This window comes from Alosa pseudoharengus, unplaced genomic scaffold (genome assembly GCF_046254945.1).
Source record: "Alosa pseudoharengus isolate Yale_2024_CS ecotype anadromous, Long Island Sound unplaced genomic scaffold, YU_APseudo_1.1 YU_APseudo_1.1_scf_15, whole genome shotgun sequence".
Taxonomy (NCBI): Eukaryota; Metazoa; Chordata; class Actinopteri; order Clupeiformes; family Clupeidae; genus Alosa; species Alosa pseudoharengus.
The window spans coordinates 21,308,739-21,330,676 of NW_027468620.1; the positions used below are offsets into that span (position 1 = coordinate 21,308,739).

The 21,938-nt window shown below is 46.8% G+C and overlaps 1 protein-coding gene across 8 annotated transcripts in view; it reads left to right on the forward strand.

The window, feature by feature from the left end:
* Nucleotides 1–21,938, forward strand: part of camk2g2 (calcium/calmodulin-dependent protein kinase (CaM kinase) II gamma 2) — a 163,339-nt gene that overhangs the window by 53,610 nt on the left and 87,791 nt on the right. The window contains exons 14-18 of one of the 8 annotated variants that reach the window (XM_076285878.1): nucleotides 4,011–4,094; nucleotides 6,241–6,285; nucleotides 7,685–7,730; nucleotides 12,358–12,433; nucleotides 12,545–12,639. In XM_076285878.1, coding sequence (XP_076141993.1) covers nucleotides 4,011–4,094; nucleotides 6,241–6,285; nucleotides 7,685–7,730; nucleotides 12,358–12,433; nucleotides 12,545–12,639 — 346 coding nt within the window. Of the gene's footprint in view, nucleotides 1–4,010; nucleotides 4,095–6,240; nucleotides 6,286–7,684; nucleotides 7,740–12,357; nucleotides 12,434–12,544; nucleotides 12,640–21,938 lie in introns of all 8 variants that reach the window. The other 7 variants (XM_076285877.1, XM_076285879.1, XM_076285880.1 and 4 more) reach the window with 7 other exon arrangements.

Consider the following 21,938-nt stretch of genomic DNA (forward strand, 5'->3'; position numbering starts at 1 on the left):
TCTGAAGTGATGAAATTTAACAAATAGCTCATTCATTTCATAGTCAAACCATCATGGTTGCTTCAGTTTGAATTACGCTGTGAGATTCACAATTCGTGACGCACTATCCAAACATGTTCATGCAACCGTCCAAGCTAATTATGCCTCCATGTTTTGCTTGACGTCTAATTGGGTAAAATTAGAGTGACCGCATCAGTGGTCTTCGCTGATGAGACGGGCAGGTTTAATGATCGGGTGAGTCACGTACAGTAGATAGCCTGGCTCTGCTCAAAGGACGACTACTGAAAGAGGCTCTCCCATATGTCAAGAGTGAAAATGTCAAGTGGTAACGACAGTAACCGCCCAGGTCAGAGAGCCATGTCAGCAGTCATATTTATTTTAAAACGCCAATGAAATGTCAGTGGTGACGCTGCATGCCAGTCAACTGACACTCCTGAAATGCGTTTGCACCATGTCAAGGCTCACACTTTTGTGCCGGTGGTTTGAGTAAGACGTCAACCGAGTTAAGGGGGCGATTTTGTTGTTTGTCCGTGTTAAACAAGAGTTCAGAGGCCTCGACGGGGGTCTTATAGAGGCGTGTTTGCCAAAGGGCTTAGTGCATGCAGTGACCAGGTGTGATTGACAAGGGTTGAATGAATGACATCACCTAAAAAGAGAATCACCAAACAAGGACACATGGCGAGGATTTACACCCAGTACAGCCCTGGCAGCAGCAAGCTGGGTGATCTGCTGAACCCACCGCATGGCTGAAATTGCCAGGTTACTAATTCAGTTTAGCAATCCATCCCCTCGTTAATTAAAGAGATCTACCACTTTATCTGCTTCTCTGAACAGTCTTGTGGTTGTTCTTTTATTCTTTCTTTCCTTTCCTCTGGGATGTTCTAACTAGCAGCTCAATATTCCTTTCTATTTTTGTATTTTATTTGCTTTTTTCCCCTGTGATTCCCTTCTCCCCCCCTGTGCCTCTGTTTCAAACTGTTCAGAAAAGGAAGTCCAGCTCCAGTGTTTGTTTAATGGTGAGACCTATTCCATGTCTCTCTCGCTCTCTTTCTCTTTCTTCCTCTCTCTTTCACTCATCCAGTCTCTCTCTCTCTCTCTACCCCTGTTTATATTGGCCAGAGGGGGGTCATATGTGTCTTTATTCTTTCTTTCTTGGGTCCAGGAATTTTCTCAGTCCTTCCAGTTTCTTTTACAATTTTGTTGTCAATCATTCCCCCACACACACACACACACACACACAAGTTCACATACTCACACTGTAACATACACACACATATTCACACATACAAACACACACACATTCACACGTACACACACACACACACTTATCAACACACACACATGCACACACACACGGATCACTCTCTTCCCCACTGTTTTCCATCCACCACCATCCATGTCTCAGTACTTTCTCTGGCAGCCAGGCCAATCTGTTCTGACCGTGGGACGCCCTAGCTCACACTGCTCCTTCCTGAGAGCTCACAGAGGAAGTAGGCATGAGCCCAGCCTTCTTATTCCCCGTTAACATTCATAACCACACAGTAGGGGTTGGGGGTGGGGGGGCATTTGGGTAGGTCTACTGCAGCCACCTCCAGTGTGCCTGCCATGTTTTGCATTCACAGTGGATCACCACAGTCCAGGCACTGAAGAGCTAGCAGCAGCAGCCCACAGCCCTGTGGGAAATGGGACCGTTTTCAACTAGTCTTTAGCTCTTTCAGCCCAGGCCTTTGAAAGGGACCCAAAAATTAGCCTTTTCTTTTAGTGGAGCTTTTTTCCTTTCCTACCCACGCACAAAGAATTAGGTGATTCCCTCGTTTCCATGGTAACACGTGAAGAGCCCATGATGGCAGGTTTGGCCTTGCATCAGGAGTAAGGGCTATTGTGTTATTATTTTTTTTGTACTTTTTTTTTTTTTTTTTTTTAATTGTCAGTTGTGTTGAACATGTTCCCCATGTTTTGTTTTTTTTCCCCCAAGAGTGTTTCACATATAATCTGATGTCTTTGGTTGATTGCAAACAAGCCATGAACAGAAATAGAACACTTAGCAACAGGGGAGTGAAGGCAATTACAGTTCCACCAATTAGCGAGTGACGCAAAATAGGTCTGATTCATTCAGTCTATTAGTGACTCGCTCTCCTATCGGCAGTGAAATTTGGCACATATTCCAGGAAGGTCTTGCGTTAGTCATGACCACTTAATTTTGAGACTGTTCTTTTTGTTTCCACGCCAGACTCTCTCAGACAGACCCCCAGACATTAAGCTCTGCTGGGCTGTGTTTGTGTGTGTGTGAAGCACGTCAGAGGCACCCAGCAGACCTGTGTGAGTCCAGGAGTCGGTCACTCTCTGGAACGTTGGTAGTCTTTCCTGAGTTATGGACTCACAAGTGTCAGTCTGCCACATCAGACGCGGGACTTGGCGCAGACTCTGCCATGTCATATCCTGTCTGGGAGGACGGACAAGTCCTGTGTCTGTTGTGGCTTAACTGACACTTGTGAGTACAAATCAATCAAACGTCATGTCCCAGACTGGACCTCTACCCCACAACCACAGCTGATCTAAGATCAGGAATGTTTGACATTCCACTCACACTGCGTCTTGTCTACTGCTCCTTGTAGCTTGTAAGGTCTTTAAGCCATCCCCTGCAGAGATTCTTTTATTTCTTTTCACTCCCTATCTGCAGGGGTCAAGAGGAAGCTGACCGCTCTGAACATTTCTCTGCCCCTTCTTCCTACCTTCCTATAATCACAACCTCATTTAGGCTACAAAACCTGCTTAGAACAAGCGTCTTCACACAATGTAGTTTATTGCACCAACATGATGTACACTACACACTCAGTCTATTCGGAAACGAGAAGAGAGAAAATAATTTAAAAAAAAAACCTTTTCATCAAGGCCATTCACTGCATGCACAGGCCCGTGGACTTGTATAGGCTGGTCAAACTGCAGGGTGATTATTGACTGCGGTCTCCTGCCGTCGTGTTAGGTCGTGTAGAGGAGGCAGCAGCTGCTATTTTAGTCATAAATTGTCTGTAGAGTACGAGTGATGAAGTGATGGTTTTGTCCCAGCAGGTTACTAATCCCATCTCTCTCCCCCAGACGTAGGTCCAGTGGCCTACGCAACAGTCAAACTTATGTGCTTTAAGTTTCTTTAAAAGCATGTGTTGGATAGGAAAAGACATGCATGAGCACTTCCACAGTATACATGTGTACTGTGTAGGTTTTGATAAGGGAAATCATCAGTAGACCCGTAGACACAAAAGCTCTTCAGATAGTCACTTTGAAAACACCCCTCACCGCCAGCAGAGAAAGAAAGAAAGAACAAAAGAAAGAGAGAGAGAGATCAGAGAGGAAGAGTACGAGAAGAGAGTGTGAGAAAGCAAAGCAGAGCGTCCAAGCGGCGCTCCAAGAATGTTAATGTGTGCCAGTGTGTCTCCGCACCACGCCACAAATGTGCTCCGATGCTCCAAAGAGGCCGAGTCATGTTCTGGTTTTTAAGAGGAACAGCCCGCGTCAAATTCAGAGATGCTGTATCCCCCAGACACCACTTACCCACAGCGCAAGGCCACACACACACACACACACACACACACACACACACACACACACACAGAGAGCACATTATCTCAGCAGTCAGGCTCATACAGGACGGATGGGCTTAGAATGCCAAATGGCTGTTGTGATTAAGCCAGAACAAAGACTGAACTTGACGCCTGAGAGGAAGGCCTCTTTGGATCTCTCAGACTTCAGGCTTCAGATTCACAGGATCTGTGTTGCTCTGTGTCAGATACCTGTAGTTGAGCAGGAGACCACTTACAATAGATTAATGCTTCTGGGACAACCCAGAAGGAGCCACTGTAAAGAAATGGGGGGGGGGGGGGTGGTCAGTTCCCCCCCCCCCCTCCCTTTAAGGGGCTACAAAGCTCTTGCATTTTTTTTAGGATACATCAGGATCAGAAATCATTTTTTTCTGTTTGCTTGTTTGTTTGTGTTTGTTTGTTTTCCCGCCCCAGCCACAGACAAACAACAGTAAAAACAGTGTAGTAAGCAGCACCAGCAGCACCAAAGACAACAGCATATCATCTTCAGCACCAATGGTATCTCATCTAAACTTATTTGCCATCTCATCCCGTTTTTTTTGTTTTGTTTTGCTTTTGTTCATGTTTTCTCGTTCCTCTGTTTCCTGGTTCAGTTGCACACCTCTGCTGTTCATTTGTCCTTTATTCATCTGTTTGTCACCCCACCATGTTGGCTTCTCCCTCTTTTTTCTAAAGCCCTCTCTCTCGCTGCTGCCCCCCCCCCCCCCTTTCCCCCTTTGCCACCTTCATGTTGAGACTGTGTAATGGATGGCTAATGACTTCTAATGGGGATTATGAACAATGTACTGAAGCAACCGGTTTGTGTTTGTGACCTTACCTCCACCTCCCCCTCAAACTCATTTGCACACATAAAAAAAATAAGTTTCAAATCAAGTCTGTGTTGAAACTGATTTTGGATTTTCTAGAAATAATTGTGTTCACTTGAGGTGTTTTGGTCCCCATGCCTCAGAGTGGTCAGAAGTGGACAGAGGTGTCCAGTGGCGAGTGAGGCAGGATCCAGGGGTGTGAGGGAACAGACGAGCCGGTTGTGAGGAAGATGCGGTCCGGGCTCTGATGCATTATTGATGGCCCCATCCTGCTAGATTGATGAGGGGTTGACACCTAACTATTACAGCTCAATGTCCATCTCCCAGCCTCTCCAGGGGTGGGGGGGTGTAATCTCTGAGAGAGAGAGAGTATGGGGAGGCCACGGCTGAGTTGTCTCACACACACACACACACACACACACACACACACACACACACACACACACACAGATGCACACAGGCTCCCTGTCAAGTTGAAACTAATGCTCTCACACTGGGGGGTCACAAACACAATCAATCATACAAAAGGGTCATGACTTCCACCCCCAGTGCATACACACACACAGACACACACTCATCCACCACCTTTTTGTTGTGAGCTCAGGCAGCCTCACCCTGCCACCAGATTTTCGCTCAGATTTAGCGTCTTTATAACAAATATTTTCTGTTATTCCTCTTTTTCTTTCCTCTGTTACTCTGTTTTTAAACGTTCTCTTTCGATTCTTGATCACTTTTTCTCTTTTAGAGAAAAGCTTTTCAGTCACTCCCCATTACCAGGACTTGAGAAGCCCCTTTTTACTCTGGAGCAGTCACATATCAAAAGTATCTCACACACACACACACACACACACACATGCAGAGACACACACCAGTGCTGTTGGCCTCCTTTTAAGTATTTCTTTCAAACAGACAAAAGAGCAATTCCGCGTAAAGTACTCTCAGCTGGTTTAAATGGCTTTATAATCCTATGAAGCTACAATCAGGCAAATGATCTGCCACAGTTGCTGGACTGCATCTTCTATCATGATCCTGTAGAACTGGGCTTAGTAGAGAGTGTATGTGATGGTGTATTTTGGGGCTTGTCTGTGTTATCTCTTAAGGTTGTCTGTTATGTTGTATTTGTGTCTACGTGTGGTAGTTTGAAGGCATTCCTATCTGCATTTTGAGGCGAGTGTCTGTGTGCAGACTCGTGCCATAGCTGTCGTGGGGGCTGGTGTGCGTTTGGGTCATAAGGCTGGTGAAGACATCAGCCTGGGGATGGACCTCACAATATGTCTGGCCTGTGTAGCCCCTTGCTGTTGAATGTTGAATGCGTCGTGATTATGTCCTCTGCATATGTGACATGGAGCTTGCATTTGACAGCTGCCTCTTGAGAGCCACTGCCCACAGTACAGGGGCCTCTGAAGGGCCCGTGGGTCGTTGGTGTGATGCGGGACATTTAGGACTCTTTGTGGCCATTCCCCATTCCCCTTTCCTCCCCCAGTTCTTTGTGCTGTGGCTTCTGTGCTTGGTAGTGAAGATGTCCCTGTTGACATTGCTGGGTGTGGAGGTTCTGTCTCTCTCTCTCTTTCTTTCTTTCTTTCTTCCTTTCTTTCTTTCTTTCTTTCTCTCTCTCTGTCTCTCTCTCTGTCTCTCTCTCTCTCTCTCTCTCTCTCTCTCTCCATTTTCTTACCTTTACTTTCTGCACCTGTCACTACATATCTATCTATCAATCAATCTGAATTCCTCTCCTTCCACGCTCCTCTCTCTCTCTCTCCCTCTCCCACCCAGCGCTCTTCTCTTCTCTTCTCCTCTCCTCTCGTGGCCCTGCATGTTAAACTCTCTCCTGCTTCCCTCAGGAACCACAGACCACTGTCGTGCACAACCCAGCTGATGGCACCAAGGTAAGCCATGCCCTCCAGCTCCAGCTCCAGCTCCAGGTCTAGGCCTAGCTCAGCTCAGCTGAGCCCAGCTCGACTGCTTCTCCGTAGGGCCGCACCCTCCAGTCTTTCCACCCCACCACTGAATGCCTGACACTCTCGTCTGTCCAAAGGCACCATTCACTAACAGCAGCCACAATGTTTTGATTGACGAGTTCAACCACTTTGATTGGCCTGGTGTTATTCTTGGCCCTCCTAAACATTGTGGAGACTGGCGCCGACATGAGTGTGGCGCACTCCGCTTTCACCATTCGATTACTTTGACAACATTATTCTCAATACAACCCTGGACACCAGCGGCAGAGTTCGACTGGGATGTCAAACTTCTAGTGTCTCTAGATTATCCGCAAGTTGTTCTAATCATCGTATAATACTTTAGGGTGCACTAATCAAAGCCCCTCAAGGCTGCTCTAACATCCAGGTGTGGTTGGTCTCTGGTGGTCCAGTCAGATACACTCCCAGGCTGGACCATAGCAGGGTGAGCCCTAAGCACATCCCTGTTCTCCTCAAACTAAATGTTGCTGGCTGCGCAGAAACCCTCACGGTGGATCATGCCTTCCTAACTCCTGCGGCCCCCGCTCTCACCTCCTCCTAGACTGAGCCTCAGGGCCTTTGTTTCTCCCCCTGAGCTAACTCTCCACACCAACTAAAACTCCTCACTTCCGGAGCTGTGGGGGAGATGAGCCCTTTCACCTCCTTCCTGCTCCCCCCTGCCGACCACCAAAAAACGCCTGGGTTTTGGTGCGACACTCATGTGGTTACCTTCTCGCCGGTCTGGCTGGTTTGTGCCGGGTGTGTGTGGTCCTGAGAGGACGTTCTCTTAACTGTCTGTCTGTCTGTCTGTCTGTCTGTCCATCTGTCTTCCCGGGCTCGTTTGTGGAAGACTTCTGTGTATGACTTTGCTGATGATATCACCCCACTTAGATTCTCTCTCACTGTCTCTCTCTCTCTCTCTCTCTCCTTTCTATCTATCTATCTATCTCTCACTCTCTCTCTCTCTCACTGTCTCTCTCTCTCTATCTTTTCTATCTATCTATCTATCTCTCACTCTCTCTCTCTCTCACTGTCTCTCTCTCTCTCTTCTATCTATCTATCTATCTATCTATCTATCTATCTCTCACTCTCTCTCTCTCTCACTGTCTCTCTCTCTCTCTCTTCTATCTATCTATCTATCTATCTATCTATCTATCTATCTCTCACTCTCTCTCTCTCACTGTCTCTCTCTCTCTCTCCTTTCTATCTATCTATCTATCTATCTCTCACTCTCTCTCTCTCTACTCACTCGCTTACCCTTACCTGTGTTCTTCTCTCTTGTCCCCAACCCCCCCCCCCGTGCCTGTGTTGCTCATGTGTTTGTCCACAGGGCTCGGATGAGAGCTGCAACACCACAGAAGAGGAGGACATGAAAGGTAGGAAAGGTACTCTATCAGCCTTCCACGTACTCTGCACGTTTTTCTCTCTCCTCTCACACCTTCCTCCTCCTTATCCTCCGGGGGGAGTAGCCTAGACAAGATCATCTCAACGCAAGACAGATTCATTGCATTGATAGATGTTCTGTGTCTTCTGTTGTTTGAATAGTGTTAATGTGTAATAATAGCACTCATGACTGTTGATATTATGATGAAGAGTTTAAGATTTAGATCTTGTTTTGCTTTTTCTTGAGAAAACACTTGAGGTCCAGTGGAAAGGGAGATGGGGGGGGGGGGGGTGATGAAGGAAGACACCCAGACAGAAGGACGGACAAAAAGAGAGAGAGAGGGAGAAAGACTTCGAAAGAGAGAGTGAGAGATTGATGATTGGTAGACATAAACAGAGGAAGAGCCGTGCTGCAGCCTGACAGGCCCTTGATGGCGCGGGATGACGAAGAGGTGGGAAGGAACGGCGTCGGAGGATGTCGGGAGATTTACTGCTAGACACACACACACTCACACACACTCACAGAGCCTTAAGTGGCAGGCACTGACAGAGCGGGGCTCGTTTCCGGCTGGATGCTGAAGGGGGTCAGAGTGAATGATGTGTCCCATGATGCCTCAGGCTTGGCGCTCCCCGTCCCGCGGCTGGCACGCTCAGGTCATTAATGAAGGTCTAGGATGGGATGGGTCCCACATGGCTGATTACAAATGGATGAGACATGCTTACAATGTGACTCCTGACCTCAATGTCCACACAAACAAGTACACCCTTCTGAATACACATACACACACTCACTAGTGAATGCACGCTCACAAACACACACACACACACACACACACTGGTTAACGGATACAGATACACACAACACACCAATGCAGACATACACATACACCCATCCAGACTTGTATTTTATTGCAGGTATTTTACATTGCTCATGACCACACCTGAGTGTGTGTGTGTGTGTGTGTGTGTGTGTGTGTGTGTGTGTGTGTGTGTGTGTGTGTGTGTGTGTGTGTGTGTTGGTGTGTGTGTTGGTGTGTGTGTTATTGTAACAAAGTAGATCAATGTTATTCCAGTCTATATCTTGTGTGTTTGGCTAGGGCCTTGTGTGTGTTCATGTTTTATGCTTTTACCTAATCTAACTGCAGGTGAGAAGAGTTTAATGGCTTATGCCAGCCACGGAGTTTAGGAAGATTTACTGTCTGTTCTTATGGCTTTTCTCACAGGTTAGGTCACGCAAAGGTTTAGTGGGGCAATCGTGCACACACACACACACACACACACTAAAGAGAGAGAAAGACTGACTGACACACACACACTAGAGAGAGAGAGAGAGAGAGAGCGACTGACTGACACACACACACACACACACACACACACACACAGTGGTGAGCTAAGTTCCCATCCCTGGTCTTCTCTGAGGGCAGCTGGTCAGAGGAACAGTGGCGTTGTGCAGACCTCCCGGCTGCTCTGCTCCGCTGATGCCACACACACCCAACGCCCTACATTCCCAACCTCACTGCAAATATGCTGCCAACAGTGGAGGCTTTCAAGACCTGTACACCCCCCCCCCACACACACACACACAGTCTCCCTCTATTTCACTATATACTGTACACAACACAAACACACACACAAATCTCATACACATACAGTCTGCTGTGAAAAAATAGTCCGTAGTGCATATATATCTATAAAGCACATGCATATTACAGTAGATGAACACACACACACACACACACACACACACACACACACACACACACACACATGAAAGTTGCATAAGGCTTAAGATGGACTTTTTCCCCTCGGATCTCACAGCCCAGCCAGTGTGTGTCCAGACTGATAAATGGGCGAGCGGCAGTCACCCCTCTGGCTCTCTCTCTCCGCTGCCAGCGTTGCCATACCAGGGAACAGTGTGGCCCTGGCCGCCAGCATGGAATGCACTGGAGAATCTATCAGGCAGCGACAGAGAGAATCGGGCCTTTGTCCACCGCCCTGGCGTGCTTTGCATGATAAAAAAAAAAAAGTCATATGGTGCTGCAGTCCTGAGGCGAGCAAGGGGCCCCTAAGTTGGGAGACGGCACACGGACAGGGTGTGACCGTTTCCAGCAGTTCAGTTTCCCGCAGGGCACTGTCCGTGGCACCAGTGTCGCGGCCGCCCTCGCCACACGGTTGGCAGGCAGGTAACCTGACATGATGGAGGAGTCAAGCTGGGACTGTCTGCATTAGAGCAGTCGAGGGCTGCAGGGAGCCTTGGAGGAGTGAAGTAGAGCAGAGAGAGCGGAGGGTGTGATTGATGGTTGTGGTGCTGCTGACTGAATCCTTCCCCTTGAACAAACACATACACACACACACACACACACACACACACACACACTCATCTAAGCTGAGCAGGAAAACCTTCAGAAAGTGAAAGTCCTACCATGTCATGGTTCTACCCGTTTCACTGAATTAAATGATCTACCTGGCTGATAGATTGTGCTAATTAGAATCCGGATTAGTGAATGGTTGGAACCAATCCATGGTAGGGCTTTTGCGTGTTTGTGTGATGGTGTATCCTGTGGCGGGTGTACTGCAGCAGGTCCGACAGAGACACTGAGCAGTGACAGTGCTATGGGCAGCCAGTCCAGCACCTTCGAGGAGCCCACCACCCCGACATCCACCGAGTCCCCAGCACCACCTCCTCCTCCACCCGCCCAAACCCAAAGCTGCCAGTCCCCTCGTAAGTCGCCTGCAGTGACCCTCACCCAACACTTCATGAAGACTCTCAAAGCAAAGGCACTGGGTTTTACTTGACCCACTGGGACCAATGTCTTAATCCACAGGCACCCTTACCAGGCAAACGTTGTCCCCTTCCTTACCCAAGTAGTGCTCTTGCAGTGAGACGCTTCATGGAGACAGCTGAGTGACCTGACCTCTCACCTGAGTGACCTTTGCCCTCTCTGGGCACTTTTGCCTCTTTTTAGAGTGGCCTTGACAGCATACCTGTGCTGGTCAGCATATCTCAAAACCAGTCTCAGAGAAACGCACAACATTAGATCTAGTGATTATGCTGCTGGTTCTTCCACTTCACTGTCCCAGCTGTGGAAATGCCAGCGTGCCTCATCTCTCCCTGTTTTGCCTCTTATTCCTCTTGCCGCAGCATGGGCAGAATGGTGCTGACCTTGCAATGCTCGGTGACCTTTTCATGTATTTTGTCTGAGTGATGGCGACACCCCTTGTGTATGACAGCTGAGCACTATGCTGGTCCTACATGGTCCGTTAATCCCATATATGTGTGTGTGTGTTTGTCTGTGAGCAAGAGTGTCTCTGTGTTAGTGAGTGTGAATGCACTTGTGTGCAAGCTTCCGAGTATGTCTGTAGACTGTGTATCGTTGCTGCCCTCTGCTGCTGTGTTTGCAGTACTGACAGGCTTTCTTTCCCTGCCTTCTGAGAGCTTTCACTGCTGGTATGTTGTGTGCTGCGGGTTGAAACGGTGTGCGTGTGTGTGTGTGTGTGTGTGTGTGTATCTCTATGCATGTGTACACGCTCTCCTGTGTATCTCCAGTTGTTGCATGCTTGGGTGTTTGCTGTGACGTAGTTAAGTGTGTGTCTGTGCGGGGCCTCCACACTGTCTGCATCTGAATTGTGCGTTGCCTTCCACCTCCAGCCGCCCTGTTGCATGACGACTGCAAGCGCGGCGGTCAGAACAGCTCTGGGCTGAGCTCCGGCCCTGACCGCGAGCCCGCTGCTCCCCCACCAGCATCCACACCTGCAGGGGGCAGCAGCAGCGGTGCGGCACCGCAGCGTAAGTGCAGCACTCCTCCATGGGTGAAGAGTTAAGACTTCCTCATCTCCCTTCACTACTGCTGTACAGGCCAGGCCTCCTTCCCCCTGCTGCCAGCTTTGCTTTGTTCACGTCTGTCTGTCTGTCTGTCTGTCTGTCTGTCTGTCTGTCTGCCTGTCTGCCTGTGTCTGTGTTTGCCTCGGTGCAGGCAGTTCATCAGTTCTTGAAGATTACCAGCTGTATACACAAAACGTCCATCTGTTATTTGCTCTCTGTATACAAGATGTGGCGACGGCTTTAAGTGGGTGTGATTGGTTGAGCTTTGTGTGAAGTCACAAGCATGCGGTTTCTTAAACAAACAACACTGTTGTCTGTGTTATTGTCCAGAAAGCTTCGCTAATGGGAGTGTGATCACACCGTGCTGTTGTAAGAGGGTTTGGAACATTAAGGCCAGGATTCTGGACTTGGAGGGTTTGTTTAGACTACTGAACTGGATTCCTCTGAGCCTCTAGGTTTATGGGATGGATGGAGAAGGAGATCTGGGAGATTTGGGGGTGTCTTGTTAGTCAGATAGCACTTCTTGTCTTCCTCTCTCTCTTTGGGCTCCCATCCAGTCTGTTTCTGTGTTTTCCTTCATCAGCAAACATGGGCATAACTTTGCCTGGGAGATATTAGTGTTGTAGGTCTTAGTTCAGAATAGAGTGAGGGCTTTGGGTGGGTTGGGTGGGGATTAGGGCATGCGGTTCTGAGGACATTGCGGTTTAAGCCTCTGGTGGTGTCTCTGGTCATGTGATAATATTTGTCTTTGTCCTCTCACCTCCACACTCCCTATTTCCATGCTCCACGATGTTCAGCTCGCAAGCAGGAGATCATCAAGATCACTGAGCAGCTGATCGAGGCCATCAACAATGGGGACTTTGAAGCTTACACGTGAGTATTACGACACCAGACCACCATCACCACCACCACCGCCCTGAGCCTTCTGTTCCCTCGCCATCCCCCATGATGGAGGCTCACGTTGTCTCCGCTCTTCTCTCACAGGAGAATCTGCGATCCTAGCCTGACGTCCTTCGAGCCAGAGACCCTGGGGAACCTGGTGGAGGGCATGGATTTCCACAAGTTCTACTTTGAGAACCGTGCGTACAGTAGTTTCAAGGCAGAGCCCCACATGCCTGCTTTTTTTCTGATTGATTATCAAGCCCTGTTGGTAGCGCTAGGAAATCCAATAGCAACGTTCAGGGGAAGGAATGCACTGCCAAAGTTGGACGGTTTCCCAGCGTGTAGGTTGTTGTTAAGGGTTCACATTTGAGTCCAAAAAAGAAATCTGACCACCCTCTGGCGAAAAGTTATTTAATCTTTAAATAATGGCTGTTCAGTATGCGCCTCTATGCCCATTAATGTTTCACCAGCATCACAATGGCACAGCTAAGGGATGTGATTAGTTGAGCTTTGTGTAAAGTCACTAGTATGTCACAAGCATGCAGCGCAATAGTGTTGTCTGTGTTACTGCCCGGAGAGCTTGACTAATGCGAGTGCGATCACACCATGGTGTTGTGAGATGGTTTGAAACATGGAAAGAATTTGGTCACAAAGTCTGTGTCCTTAAAAGTCAGACTATTCCACTGATTTATTCTTCCCACATACCACCTCCTGGATGTCAGGTTTTAGGGCAACCCATAATGAATGGGTTTGGAATCAGGCTGCATATTGAGACGAGTTTACTGTAGACTGAGCAGCAATAAGTGTCTCTGTAATCATTCACTTGATTCACTCGCAGACAGAGTCAACACTACTGATTTGAAAATTATTCACTGTGCACTAATAATAATAATACAGATGTACAAGTTGAAATCTGTAACTGTAAACAGGGAAAATATGAAACAACAAAGCAAAATATAGCTGCAAGCAGCAATGAGGGGGCCAAGCAGGATAGGCCGGAGTAGCCACGGCGACAAGATAGAACTCAGCAGACACCCGCGATCAACACTTTCAACAAGTGTCACATCAAAACATAGCTGATTTTGTAGGGCTGAGTATTGCCACCGCCTCCGCCAGCCAGCCCCCCACCTAATCATCCCAGCCCGTCCCACCCCGTCCTGCCCCGCCCTTGCACGCACGCACGCATTAGAATGAACTGGATGGAACATGTTGTCATCAGTTTCACATCAAAAAATAAAAAATCAATAAAACACATCAGCAACTACAGATCAAAATGCAATATTGCTAATTGCAGTACCCCCTATAGGTCAAAGGTCACCAAAGTTTTTGAGCGTCCTCCTAATGGGGTCATGAATCCATGTAGTAAGTTTGGTTATGATACATAGCAGGGTTGCTGAGATATGAACTCACTTCCTGTTTGGCGGCTTCGCCACCAATTTCGATTGGTTGTTACGCGCGAATGCTTTTGTCAATTGTTCCAGAAAGCAATATATTGATAGGATATGGTCTGAAGATGGTCTCTGGCAATTTTGGTGAGGATCCGCTGAAATTTGTGACCTGCGATAACTTGTACGTGTTTTTGATTAAATCCAATATGGCGGCTGAATCAATTACGATGACATCACAAGTTGGCTTGGGTCGGCCTAAGGACCTCCAACTGTATTACCAGACACCACTAGTGTGTTTTAATTCTAAGCACAACAGCAGCTACAGGCCAAAAGGCATGTTTCTAAATTACAGCGCCCCCTAGAGGTCAAAGGTCACCAGATTTCTTGAGCGTCCCCCTGATTGGGTCCTGAGTCCATGTACAAAGTTTGGTTATGATAGATTAATGGGTTGCTGAGATATGAGCTCACTTCCTGTTTGGCGGCTTCGCCGCAAATTTTGATTGGCTGTTACGGGCGAACCGTTTTAGTTCCGAAGACGAAAAGGAGTATCTTTTGTGAGGCTTGGTCTGAAGATCATGTGTGTCAGGTTTGGTGTCAATTGGACAAAATTTGTGACCTGTGAAAACTTTTTAGTGTTTTTGATTAAATCCAAAATGGCGGAAAATCCATCATGGCGGAAAATGACGTCATAGGGTGCGTTGAACTCGGCTTGGCCCAAGGATTCCAACGATATCTCATTTTTGACAATCGGCCATACGGGTCAAAAGTTACGTGCGTGAACGCATGTCCAACTTTGGCCTGTTGGTGGCGCTAGAGCGCTCAAGGTGCCGATATGAAACTTGGTGAAATTATTCATGAGACTGTCCTCAATCAGTGTGCCAAATTTCACAACTTTTCACCAGACGGTTCTATGGGCTGCCATAGACTCCAATGGCGGAGGAAAGATGTTAAATAATAAATATAGCTGCAAGCAGCAATGCGGGGGCCTAGCAGAGCGCTATAGAGCAGAGTGCAGAGCAAGCACTCAGCAGCAAGAGGACAAATTACACCAACGTCTTTGTGCGTTCTCACAATCAGCTACCATGTCCCTCTACCAAGTTTGGACTTCATACACCAAAGTGTTGCTGAGATGTGAGCTCACTTTCTTTATTACAGCCCCCCTAGAGGCCAAATAAGACCACTTTCCTTCATGTCCTCACAATCAGCTACCATGTCCCTCTACCAAGTTTGGACTTCATACACCAAAGTGTTGCTGAGATACGAGCTCACTTCCTGTATTACAGCGCCCCCTGTAGAGGCCAAATGATTCCAATTTCCTAGTGCATCATCATAATCAGGTAACAGGTCCTTATACTAAGTTTGGAGTTTGTACACCAAAGCGTTGCTGAGATACAAGCTCACTTCCTGTATTACAGCACCCCCTATAGAGGCCAAATGATGCCAATTTCCTGCTGTGTCCTCACAATCAGATACAAAGTCCCTGTACCCAGTTTGGACTTCATACATTAAAGCGTCTCCGAGATGTTAGCCCACTTCCTGTTTTGCGGCTTCATGGCCATATTTGATTGGCTGCCATAGGCCAATAAAGTGGAATCTGAAAAATCTGACAAGTATCGTTTGTGCGGCTCGGTCTGAAGTTCATCTCTGCCAAGTTCTGTGAAAATCAAATGAAATTTGTGACCGCTGAAACTTTTCGTAGAGTTTAGACCAATTCCAATATGGCGATGGTCCAATATGGCAGAAAGTGACGGGATAGGAGTCGATGAACTCGGGATGGTCCAAGGATTCAGACGCTACCTCAATTGTGAAAATCAGACAAAAGAGTCAAGGATCACGCGCATAAACGCATGTGCAGCATTAAACTGGTGGTGGCGCTAGTGTGTTCAATGTATATGCATGAAATTTGGTGTGAGTGATTGGGACAGTGTCCTGACTAATGGTCTCGAGTTTTGTTATGTTAACTCAAAGCGTCACCTAGATGTTTGTCCACTTCCTGTTTGGCGTCCTCGTCACCATATTTGATTGGCTGTCACGGGCAAACAAAAATGAAATTGAAAAATCTGACCAGTATCGTTTGTGCGGCTCGGGCAGAAGATCATCTCCAACAAGTTTCGTGAAAATCTGAGGAAATTTGTAACCGCTGAAACTTTTCGTAGAGTTTGGACTAAATCCAATATGGCGGAGGTCCAGTATGGCCAAAAGTGACGTAATAGGGGTCAATCAACTTAAGTCAGTCCAGGGATTCCAACGGTGCTTAATTTGTGAAAATCGAACACACCGTTCAATTGTTACATGCGTAAATGTGAGTCCAGATTCGACCTATTGGTGGCGCTAGAGTGTTCGGCATAGAGCTTTGTAAATTCGTGAGAGTGATCGATCATGGGACGGTCCTGAATCAGGGCGCTAAATTTCATAATAATAATGACTTGCAAATACCTTTCAACCCAGCTTTTCAACTTTCAGCCAAACTTTGACCTGTTGGTGGCGCTAGACGGCTGGGTTTAGAGGTCCGTAAATGAGTGTGAGTGGTCAGTGGAGTGTCCCGAAACTTTCAGGCAAAAAATCTGCACTTTTTAGCCAGGCGTTCTATGGGCTGCCATAGACTCCAATGGCAGAAGTGTAATAATAATAATAAATATAGCTGCAAGCAGCAATGTGGGGGCCAAGCAGTGCGCTATAGCAGGAATGGCGTTGCCATGGCATGAGCAAGCACTCACAGCAAGAAGCCAAATTACACCAATGTCCTTGTGCATTCTCACAATCAGCTACCATGTCCCTCTACCAAGTTTGGACTTCATACACCAAAGTGTTGCTGAGATGTGAGCTCACTTTCTTTATTACAGCACCCCTAGAGGCCAAATGAAACCACTTTCCTTCAATGTCTTCATAATCAGCTACCATGTCCCTCTACCAAGTTTGGACTTCATACACCAAAGTGTTGCTGAGATGTGAGCTCACTTTCTTTATTACAGCACCCCTAGAGGCCAAATGAGACCACTTTCCTTCATGTCCTCACAATCAGCTAATATGTCCCTGTACCAAGTTTGGACTTCATACACCGAAGTGTTGCTGAGATACAAGCTCACTTCCTGTATTACAGCGCCCCCTATGGAGGCCAAATGATGCCAATTTCTTCCCGTGTCCTCACAATCAGATACAAAGTCCCTGTACCAAGTTTGGACTTCATACATGAAAGCGTCTCCGAGATGTTAGCCCACTTCCTGTTTTGCGGCTTTATCGCCATATTTGATTGGCTGTCATGGGCCAATAAAGTGGAATTTGAAAAATCTGACAAGTATGGTTTGTGTGGCTCGGTCTGAAGATCATCTCCGCCAAGTTCCGTGAAAATCAGATGAAATTTGTAACCGCTGAAACTTTTCGTAGAGTTTGGACTAAATCCAATATGGCGGAGGTCCAATATGATGGAAAGTGACGGGATAGGGGTCGATGAACTCGGGATTGTCCAAGGATTCAGACGCTACCTCAATTGTGAAAATCAGACAAAAGAGTCAAGAATCACGCGCATGAACGCATGTCCAACATTGAACTGCAGGTGGCGCTAGAGCGTTCAATGTATATGCATAAGAATTGCTGTGAGTGATTGGGACAGTGTCCTGACTAATAGTATCGAGTTTTGTTATATTAACTCAAAGCGTCTTCGATATGTTAGTCCACTTCCTGTTTGGCGGCTTCGTCACCATATTTGATTGGCTGTCACGGGCAAACAAACTTGAAATTGAAAAATCTGGCAAGTATCGTTTGTGTGGCTCGGTCAGAAAATCATCTCCGCCAAGTTCCTTGAAAATCGGATGAAATTTGTAACCGCTGAATATTTTCATAGAGTTTGTATTAAATCCAATATGGCGGAGGTCCAATATGGCGGAAAGTGATGGGATAGGGGTCGATGAACTCGGGATGGTCCAAGGATTCAGATGCTACCTCAATTGTGAAAATCAGACAAAAGAGTCAAGGATCACACGCATGATTGCATGTCCAACATTGAACTGGTGGTGGCGCTAGAGCGTTCAATGTATATACATAAAAATTGCTGTGAGTGATTGAGAAAGTGTCCTGACTAATGTTATCGAGTTTTGCTGTGTTAACTCAAAGTGTCACCTAGATGTTTGTCCACTTCCTGTTTGGCGGCTTCATCACCATATTTGATTGGCTGTCACGGGCAAACAAAAATTAAATTGAAAAATCTGACAAGTATCGTTTGTGCGGCTCGGGGAGAAGATCATCTCCGCCAAGTTCCATGAAAATCGGATGAAATTTCTGACCGCTGAAACTTTTCGTAGAGTTTGGACTAAATCCAATATGGCGGAGGTCCAATATGGCAGAAAGTGACGTAATAGGGGTCATTGAACTTAGGTCGGTCCAGGGATTCCAACGGTGCCTGATATGTGAAAATCGGACGCACCATTCAATGGTCACATGCGTGAATGCAATCCAGGTTCGACCCATTGGTGGCGCTAGAGTGTTGGGCATAGAGTTCTGGAAATTGTTGAGAGTGATCATGGGACAGTGCTGAATCAGTGTGCCAAATTTCATAACTTTAGACCCAGCGGTTCAATTTTCGGCCAGATTTTGACCTGTTGGTGGCGCTAGATGGCTGGGTTTAGAGGTCTGTAAATGAGTGTGAATGGTCAGTGGAGTGTCCCGAAACTTTCTGCCAAAAAATCTGCACTTTTTAGCCAGGCGTTCTATGGGCTGCCATAGACTCCAATGGCAGAAGTGTAATAATAGGAAAAGCTAGTAACTCAATGGGTGCCTTCGCAGCTTCGCTGCTTGGCCCCCAAATATAGCTGCAAGCAGCAATGCGGGGGCCTAGCAGAGCGCTATAGCAGAAATGGCGTTGCCACGGCATCAGCAAGCACTTACAGCAAGAGGCCAAATTACACCAATGTCTTTGTGCGGTCTCACAATCAGCTACCATGTCCCTCTACCAAGTTTGGACTTCATACACCAAAGTGTTGCTGAGATGTGAGCTCACTTTCATTATTACAGCACCCCTAGAGGCCAAATGAGAACACTTTCCTTCATGTCCTCACAATCAGCTAATATGTCCCTGTACCAAGTTTGGACTTCATACACCAAAGTGTTGCTGAGATACGAGCTCACTTCCTGTATTACAGCGCCCCCTATGGAGGCCAAATGATTCCAATTTCCTAGTGCATCATCATAATCAGGTAACAGGTCCTTATACTAAGTTTGGACTTTGTACACCAAAGCGTTGCTGAGATACAAGCTCACTTCCTGTATTACAGCGCCCCCTATAGAGGCCAAATGATGCCAATTTCTTACCGTGTCCTCACAATCAGATACAAAGTCCCTGTACCAAGTTTGGACTTCATACATTAAAGCATAGCCGAGATGTTAGCCCACTTCCTGTTTGGTGGCTTCATCGCCATATTTGATTGTCTGTCACGGGCAAACAAAAATGAAATAAAAAAATCTGACAAGTATCGTTTGTGCGGCTCGGTCTGAAGATCATCTCTGCCAAGTTCTGTGAAAATCAAATGAAATCTGGGACCGCTGAAACTTTTCGTAGAGTTTAGACCAATTCCAATATGGCGGAGGTCCAATATGGCGGAAAGTGATGGGATAGGAGTCGATGAACTCGGGATGGTCCAAGGATTCAGATGCTACCTCAATTGTGAAAATCAGACAAAAGAGTCAAGGATCACGCGCATGAACGCATGTGCAGCACTAAACTGGTGGTGGCGCTACTGTGTTCAATGTATATGCATGAAAATTGGTGTGAGTGATTGGGACAGTGTCCCGACTAATGGTCTCGAGTTTTGTTATGTTAACTCAAAGCATCACCTAGATGTTTGTCCACTTCCTGTTTGGCGTCCTCGTCACCATATTTGATTGGCTGTCACGGGCAAACAAAAATGAAATTGAAAAATCTGACCAGTATCGTTTGTGCGGCTCGGGCAGAAGATCATCTCCAACAAGTTTCGTGAAAATCTGAGGAAATTTGTAACCGCTGAAACTTTTCGTAGAGTTTGGACTAAATCCAATATGGCGGAGGTCCAATATGGCGGAAAGTGATAGGTTAGGGGTTGATGAACTCTGTATGGTCCAAGGATTCAGACACTACCTCAATTGTGAAAATCAGTCAAAAGAGTCAAGGATCACGCGCATGAACGCATGTCCAGCATTGAACTGGTGGTGGCGCTAGTGTGTTCAATGTATATGCACGAAAAGTGGTGTGAGTGATTGGGACAGTGTCCTGACTAATGGTCTCAAGTTTTGTTATGTTAACTCAAAACTTCACCTAGATGTTTGTCCACTTCCTGTTTGGCGGCTTCGTCACCATATTTGATTGGCTGTCACGGGCAAACAAACTTGAAATTGAAAAATCTGGCAAGTATCTTTTGTGCGGCTCGGGCAGAAGATCATCTCCGCCAAGTTCTGTGAAAATCGGATGAAATTTGTGAACGCTGAAACTTTTCGTAGAGTTTGGACTAAATCCAATATGGCGGAGGTCCAGTATGGCGGAAAGTGACGTAGTAGAGGTCATTCAACTCAGTTCAGTCCAGGGATTCCAACGGTGCTTGATTTGTGTAAATCGAACACACCGTTCAATTGTTACATGCGTGAATGTGAGTCCAGATTCGACCCATTGGTGGCGCTAGAGTGTTTGGCATAGAGTTCTGTAAATTGGTGAGAGTGATCATGGGACGGTCCTGAATCAGGGCGCTAAATTTCATAATAATAATGACTTGCGAATACCTTTCAATCCAGCTTTTCAACTTTGGGCCAAACTTTGACCTGTTGGTGGCGCTAGATGGCTGGGTTTAGAGATCTGTAAATTAGCGTTAGTGGTCAGTGGAGTGTCCCGAAACTTTCAGGCAAAAAATCTGCACTTTTTAGCCAGGCGTTCTATGGGCTGCCATAGACTCCAATGGCAGAAGTGTAATAATAATAATAATAATAATAAATATAGCTGCAAGCAGCAATGCGGGGGCCAAGCAGTGCGCTATAGCAGGAATGGCGTTGCCATGGCATGAGCAACCACTCACAGCAAGTTTGATGGCAATTGGATAAAGAACGGCTGAGAAATAAGCTCATTTACTTTGTTACAGCGCCCCTAGAGGCCAAATTACACCAATGTCCTTGTGCGTTCTTACAATCAGCTCCCATGTCCGTCTACCAAGTTTGGACTTCATACACCAAAGTGTTGCTGAGATGTGAGCTCATTTTCTTTATTGCAACACCCCTAGAGGCCAAATGAGACCACTTTCCTTGCATGTCCTCACAATCAGAAAATATGCCCATGTATCACGTTTGGACTTCATACAACGAAGCGTTGCTGAGATTTGAGCCCACTTCATGTATTACAGCGCCCCCTATAGAGGCCAAATGATGCCAATTTCCTACTGTGTCCTCACAATCAGATACCAAGTCCCTGTACCAAGTTTGGACTTCATACATCAAAGCGTTGCTGAGATACAAGCTCACTTCCTGTATTGCAGCGCTCCCTGTAGAAGCCAAATGACGCCAGTTTCCTAGTGCATCCCCACAATCAGGTACCAAGTCTCTATACCAAATTTGGACTTCGTACATCAAAGCGTTGCTGAGATACAAGCTCACTTCCTGTATTGCAGCGCCCCCTATAGAGGCCAAATGAATTTCCTAGGGCGTCCTCACAATCAGATACCAAGTCCCTGTACCAAGTTTGGACTTCATACATTAAAGAGAAGCCGAGATGTTAGCCCACTTCCTGTTAGGCGGCATCGTCGCCATGTGTAATTGGCTGTCACGGGCAAACAAACTTAAAATAAAAAATCTGACAAGTATAGTTTGTGCGGCTCGGTCTGAAGATCATCTCCGCCAAGTTCTGTGAAAATCGGATGAAATTTGTAACCGCTGAAACTTTTCGTAGAGTTTGGACTAAATCCAATATGGCGGAGGTCCAATATGGCGGAAAGTGACGGGATAGGGGTCAATGAACTCGAGATTGTTCAAGGATTCAGACGCTACCTCAATTGTGAAAATCAGACAAAAGAGTCAAGGATCACACGCATGAACGCATGTCCAGCTTTGAACTGGTGGTGGCGCTAGAGTGTTCAATGTATATGCATGAAAATTGCTGTGAG